Genomic DNA, 6,334 nt, shown 5'->3' with positions numbered 1-6,334 from the left:
AAAAGCATATTGGGACAAATATTGGGTCCTGCTCTCGACAACTAGATAAGTTCGAAAATACCTACTTCTTTTCAGAAATTCCCTTTAATCTTTTCAACTTTATTTAGCCAAGATAAGTAGTCTGAAGGGTCTTTCGACCATGGACAAGTTCTAAATATCCTGGTATAATTCAAATAAGTTAAGTTCAACTCTCCGTCATCAGTCGAACTCGATGGGTCTTTTTGTTCTACCATTTTCTCTTTAGGTTGGGGTTTCACTCCAGCACCTATGGGTTTAGTATGGAAATAGGTTGGAAAAAATTCTTTTAAACGATCTGTTTTAATCTCTGGATTCGGAAGTGGACCTAACATAGCATGACAGTTTCCAGAAATAAGAACAGGAACCAATACCTGAGATTTGTAGATACATTCTTTTTCTCTCTCATTTGGAGGTTCAGGAACATATTGCTGGTTTCCAATAGTCATTGGTCCCTTCAAATCATGCGCAGGAGAAAGAGTTGAATCCTGATTCTTCTTGGAATGTTTACTGCTGGAAGGTTTGTGAGGAGCCATTGTTGGGAAGAATAAAGGAATTTTTCTCAGGAAAGTTGAAAGTTGAAGAAATGGGTATGAAGAAAAAGTTCTGAAGCATTGAAAGAGTTTCAGAGAAAATGGTTTATGGGTATTTATAGAAGGAAGATGATAAAATGCTTTGAAATGTTAATGATGATCGTGGACACGTGGCCGGTTTTTATGGTGATATTGAAGAGGTGGAAGTGGAAAAGAGGCCATGATGTTAGGAAATGATGGAGGTAGAGTTTGAACGTGGGCTAGACGTGACATCTTGGAGAAAGTATAATGATGAATCTGTATTGGAAATTGAGATTACAAAAACTTGGGAATAATGAAATTAAATGACATGGCATCAAAACACTGGTTGACAACAAATGACTGTTTCTCCAAAACAGTCGAAACATCTTTGCTGGGGGCAACTTGTATACGTGTGTTTTTGACGCCATGAGATTAGTATGCATAATGGTTCTTTCGACAAATGACGCCATGGAATTAACAGTTTAATTGATAAAGTGTTGTTCGACACTTCGACAAAATAATGGTTCGACATTTCGACAAGATATTTGCAGAAGGAAAGACGTCTTTGACAGGCATGATGTTATTTCGACCATTCGACAGAGTCTGGAGAGAGACGTCATTTCGACGTAAAGTGTAATTTCAAATTCAAAAGAGTTGTGACGTTTGGCAAAAGACGCGTGGAAGCATCTGGCGAAAGGAAGAAAGCCAAGTGTCACAGTTTTAGGATTTGTTCGTTAGTAACAATTATTTTGTTTGTATATAAATAGGATAGTTGTTATCAGAAAAGGTGTGTGAAAACTTGTACAAAATTCCTGTAAAATACTCAAAGTACCCGTGTGAGAGAAAAGAGTCATATTTGGAACATGTACGTGTAAACAAACACCAATTCTTTCAAAGTTTTATCTTATAAAAATTCAAAGTTATTTACCAATTTTCCTGTTTATTTACCAGTCATTTATCTTTCTGCATTTCTTTTTCGACACTTTGTGCTTCGCCAGTTATATTCTGCCATTTATCTTAATCTTGTTAAGTTTACTTTTATTTAAACGTTTGTAATCAATATCTTTCGACATGAAAGACTTAGTAAACCTAATGAAAGATACGAAAGTTGTTCTAGAGATTTACAAAGTTATTTAGATTTGCACATGTCCTAGGATTTGTGTGGTTGATCCTGCAAGTAACCCAATTCGACAAGTTTTGGAAAACCAGAGGTTGTTCGCCAAATTCAACCGCGAACAGACATACAATAATGCAACAACAACGATTATGGTTCCACTTCTAACCATAACCAACAATGCAATACAGCATTCAACAATAGTCCCCACTTCTGAACAACACACCTCAACATAACATATACAATTATATTCGCATCATATAATTGTATTCACAACACAACAACTCATACACATGATCATAATTCAACACATACAATCATGTAAATTAATTCAATTATCACTTAATCATAATAACAATTCACCTTAATTAATTAATCACACTAATTATCCTAAAACAGTAGTTAAATATAAACTACACGAGAAAACAACATCAAAAACTGGACTAACCACTCAAAAACGAGTCCTTACAGTATGACGGTGAGGTCATCATTTAAGTGACGGTCGTCACCACCCCCTTCATAACCGACATAAGGATCCATGCCTGGACACCATGACGGACTCCCCGTCACCTTGCTGACGACCGTCAGTCAACCCAGATGCATAACGGATAGTCCGTCACGCTGTTGCAGAATGCAGTTTCTGCAATTTTTACCATAGAAGCTCATTTAAAGCTTTGATTCCAACCCCAGCATCCCAAATTGCACATAAATCAATTGATACAAACCATATAGTGATCAATTGGCCACATACTCATCAATCAACATATGATTTTATCAATTATTCACGAATTTAAGAATATGTTCATAATTCAAATACACAACAATGCGGAAACAGATGACTCAGTCTTTTAAAAATATCTCTAACGCGTTCCCAATTCAATCGTTCAGACCAGTTCGATTTTTAAAACCCTGGTTGAAAATGTGTTTACTTTCTAAATATAAAATCCTAAGGATATTTTATCGTGAGAATTGTAAAACTGAAAATTAGTGTTATATAAAATCTCAAAGACATTTTAACGTGAAAATTGTGAAGCTGAAAATTGAAGTGCCGGAGAAAACATGCATTCTTATATAGAAAATGAAACATTACCTAGAGATAATACATTTTTTAAAATAATAACACCATTTTTTGTGTGAGTATTTTCATTATTTTTAGAAAGTGATTACTTTAGAGAGTCTAGAATATTAGTACTAAATAAAATTAATACAAATTTTTGGAGAAAAAAAACAAAACAAAAAAGACAAATATTTGCACAAAATAAACAAAAAAAATTGACCCCTAGCTTTAGAAAGTGTCAATTTGATCCTTCAACTTTACTGTGTTAATACATAATGGCTCTTTTCATCCACCGTAACTCTATGTGGTTGTGATTAGGAGTTATTGCTTAACATTCATCTATGATCATAGCATACTAGTGTCATCAACAATTAACAAACCCAATGTGATCTCTAATTCCCTTCCTCTCCAAACTCTGAAACAAAGTCTTGAAGAATTTTAACAATTTCATAACTAAACGAAGAAGATCACTAATGATGTAAGAACTCGAGTCTTCCAAAACAACACACGACAGAGATAAATCTGTAATTCAAATCAACAGAAAAGAATCATAAATAATAGATTGAACAAACAAGTATTATCCCTATTTGTAACTCTAATCACAAATCATAACCTGAGGCATGTATTGCTAATCCCTTGCCTTCAGTTTCTTGTTATGGTCAACAACATTGCACACATCTGCATTATAATTATAATAACCAGTTTGACCAAAAGCATGCTCCAGTTTGTGAAACTGAGGCCATTTGCAGTGCAAGGCTATCTTAACCTTAACCATTATTTCTGCAGCTTTGTTGCACATTGTTGGATCTTACAAGCTATTCTATCATTACAATCTTTTGTTTCTTTTCCCTCTGAGCATAGAGTGGAAAAATAGAATTGATACCAAACTTTCAGGGTAGAACAGGAAGTTCAACCTTGTCAAAGGAAAAGAAACTGACCCTTCCTTCTGTGACCAGGCAGATTTTCAACGGAATCCCCGCGCATTGTCTCTCAAGGGCTTCAATTTCATCTCTAGATGGCAGATGACCCCTGACAGATTATTCATGAAAAAACTAATTTAATAGATTTTCCAAGAACATTTACATGAGGAAAAAATAAAGGAAACTTAGAGCTAAGGATGCATTTGCATGGCTAAGAATGTAAGTCATGGTTCACTTGAACTCCTACGAGTCATGTTCTCGATTACTACATGATTTTTTGGTCAATTGTATAAAGATCACTTAACAATTAGATTTCTGAATCTAAAGTAATCATACTGATATGAAAAGAGGTGTATTATTACCTAGACAAGTACAGCAGAAAATTTGGATCGCCTGGAGAAGATTTTCTAAACCTACTGTCAGGAAGATAAACATCAAAATCCGGCTTCAAATCGTTAATCTTCAAGTCACCAAATAGCTTACTGATGGAAAGGTCAAGCTTGGAACCCATGTCTACTAGTCGCGTGCTTTCTTCTGTAACTTGAAGAGCAACTTGTTTTTGAGAACCTCTAACGCTCTTCAAACTCCAAGCAACACCATGTCTCCCAATTATGTAGCCGAGAGACTTGAGATGCCTGTAAGCCTCAAACAGCTCCCAGCAACATCCACTCTTCCCGCCTGCAACCTTATCGTACATTTCTATTAGATATATACTTCTATTTTCATCGTCTACGAGATGTAAGGCTCCTACTTCCATAAGATACCTGCCAAAACTTAAAATTTAACACAAGTCTTCAAAATATTCAATTCTAACCAAAAAAAATACTCCCTCCGATCTTATTTATAAGAGAAAATTGACTTTTTAGATTCATTAAATAATCAATGTATCTGATCAATGAATCTAAAAAGTAAATTTTCTCTTATAAATAGGACCGGAGGTAGTACATCACAAAATCCTCTTTGGCTATTTTATCCGCTAACATGTAATGAAATCTCAGTACATACATTTTCTTCTCACAAAATGCATATCACCTTTGTAACACATTATTTACAAAAAGTTGTAGCTTTAAGGATTGCGAGACTCTTCTATTATAAAAAGATGGCATATCACCTACAAAGTCTCCTCGATTGAAGTATAAATCTTTCCACTGCGAACTATTCCAGTTGATACCCACATTTTCCCACTCTTCTCAATAACCTCTGCCATTCCCATTTCTTCATTCCACCTGCCTTTTGATTTCACGTTCCTAATTAATGAAATGTAAAAAACAATTATTTTCAAAACAACACTAAATCAGGGATAAAGACGTGTATGTGTCCGTGTCACACGTGTGACTATGTTTAATTTATTCATTTTTTTCAAATTATTACCGGTGTCGGGATCAAATTCAGGGTGTCAGTGTTTCATAGATTTGAGTTCATCTACTAACAACCGCACTTGTGAGAGTTATAGAGAGAGCTTTCAGAAACAACGTATAGCATAATCATAAGTTGTTTTTAGCTTATTTCTATAAGCTCAAGCTGGTCAAAACAACTTAAGAAAACAGGTTTACAGCATATATGAAAACAGTTTGAGATTATTCAATGATTGGTAATGGAAATAGATAATACATAAAATAAGCACTTAAATGATACTAGAAAGTAATGTTACAAGAGCTTAATGAAGTGTTTATCCAAAAAGCACACACCTGAATTGCAATTTGGGCAAGGAACTAGATGTGAAGTGAAGGTTCTCATCATCGCTTGCATTTTGCAAAAAGACTTGATCATTATCATTATCATCACTATCTTCATTTGAAGAATATCCCCACACTTTTACTTCCATTGATCAAAAGCTGAATTTGAGAATTAGTTTTGTCGTTGGTGATTAGGCTTTGCAGAGTTTCTTTCGCTCACTTCGTTTTCCCTTCGCAAAATTCGGGTTTCTTTTCGTATTTCACTGTATGTGTGAACCGGTTGTGAGTACTGGGCCTTAGACTTGGCCCACTAAAAAATATACCAATGCTTCGTGTGTAATTGTGAATAAAATAAAATAATTTAATTAATTAATTAGTGACAAATAAATTATTTTATGTATGAATTGTGCTTTTAATTTTTTTTTTTAAAACAACGTAGAAATTTGAAGTCTGAAATACTTTTAATTAGTGTTTTATAATTGTTTTCATATTTATATTGATATTAAAAAACTGATTTATTATAATTATATGCTTGTGCATTCAACAATTTTGTTTATGTATGATTTTTGACGTACATTATAATTAATTTACTATATATCTTCTTAATTTTATTTGCAAATTATTAACCAATAAAAAATTTAGCTGATTAAATTTTGTTTATCTATGATTTTTTAACGACTTATTTTATAAAAAAAAATAACGTGAAAAGTCTAAGTCTGAAATTTTTTAAATTAGTGTTTTTTGTTTTCATATTTATATTGATGATATTAAAAAAATAATAAGTTTGTTACAAATATTTTTTGTATGTGATTTATATAGTAAATTATAATAATTATTTTTTTCCATTTAGATGTTATAAAAAATAAAAAATTTAATTGATCTATGATAATGGGCCAGTTTGTTTTAGCTTTAAAAAAATGGATTTTTTCTTTGTATTTTTGAAAATGGATTTTACAAATATGTTTTTCAAAATATTATAAGTTTTTCTAAATTTATAT

General features: G+C 32.9%; 1 protein-coding gene across 3 annotated transcripts; it reads right to left on the bottom strand.

Moving 5' to 3' along the window:
• Nucleotides 1-2,942: 2,942 nt before the first annotated feature.
• Nucleotides 2,943-5,621, bottom strand: LOC127115047 (uncharacterized). 3 transcript variants are annotated; one of them, XR_007800669.1, is made up of 5 exons: nucleotides 5,349-5,584; nucleotides 4,776-4,907; nucleotides 4,023-4,433; nucleotides 3,354-3,769; nucleotides 2,943-3,262 (listed from the first exon to the last, which is right to left on the bottom strand). XR_007800669.1 is itself a non-coding variant. In XM_051046724.1 (4 exons), exons 1-4 carry the CDS (start codon nucleotides 5,483-5,485, stop codon nucleotides 3,631-3,633), a joined length of 810 nt encoding a protein of 269 aa, XP_050902681.1. In that variant the 5' UTR covers nucleotides 5,486-5,621; the 3' UTR covers nucleotides 3,234-3,630. The 3 variants fall into 3 exon arrangements, 2 of the variants coding, with proteins under 2 accessions (XP_050902681.1, XP_050902680.1); XM_051046724.1 differs by having other exon boundaries at nucleotides 3,234-3,769; nucleotides 4,023-4,424; nucleotides 5,349-5,621; XM_051046723.1 differs by having other exon boundaries at nucleotides 3,234-3,769.
• Between the last annotated feature and the right edge of the window lie 713 nt (nucleotides 5,622-6,334).

The sequence above is a fragment of the Lathyrus oleraceus genome, unplaced genomic scaffold (genome assembly GCF_024323335.1).
Source record: "Lathyrus oleraceus cultivar Zhongwan6 unplaced genomic scaffold, CAAS_Psat_ZW6_1.0 chrUn0938, whole genome shotgun sequence".
Classification (NCBI taxonomy): Eukaryota; Viridiplantae; Streptophyta; class Magnoliopsida; order Fabales; family Fabaceae; genus Lathyrus; species Lathyrus oleraceus.
The sequence above is the reverse complement of the archived record's forward strand: the minus strand, read 5'-3'. Positions and strand labels throughout refer to the sequence as shown.

Excerpts from the sequence above, each read along its gene's own strand:
- LOC127115047 (XM_051046723.1), bottom strand. The coding sequence starts at position 5,485 with ATGGAAGTAAAAGTGTGGGGATATTCTTCAAATGAAGATAGTGATGAT. Across the intron at positions 4,434-4,775 it reads ACTTCAATCGAGGAGACTTT|TTTTGGCAGGTATCTTATGG; the intron begins GTAGGTGATATG and ends TTAAATTTTAAG. Across the intron at positions 3,770-4,022 it reads TTTCTGCTGTACTTGTCTAG|GGGTCATCTGCCATCTAGAG; the intron begins GTAATAATACAC and ends ATAATCTGTCAG.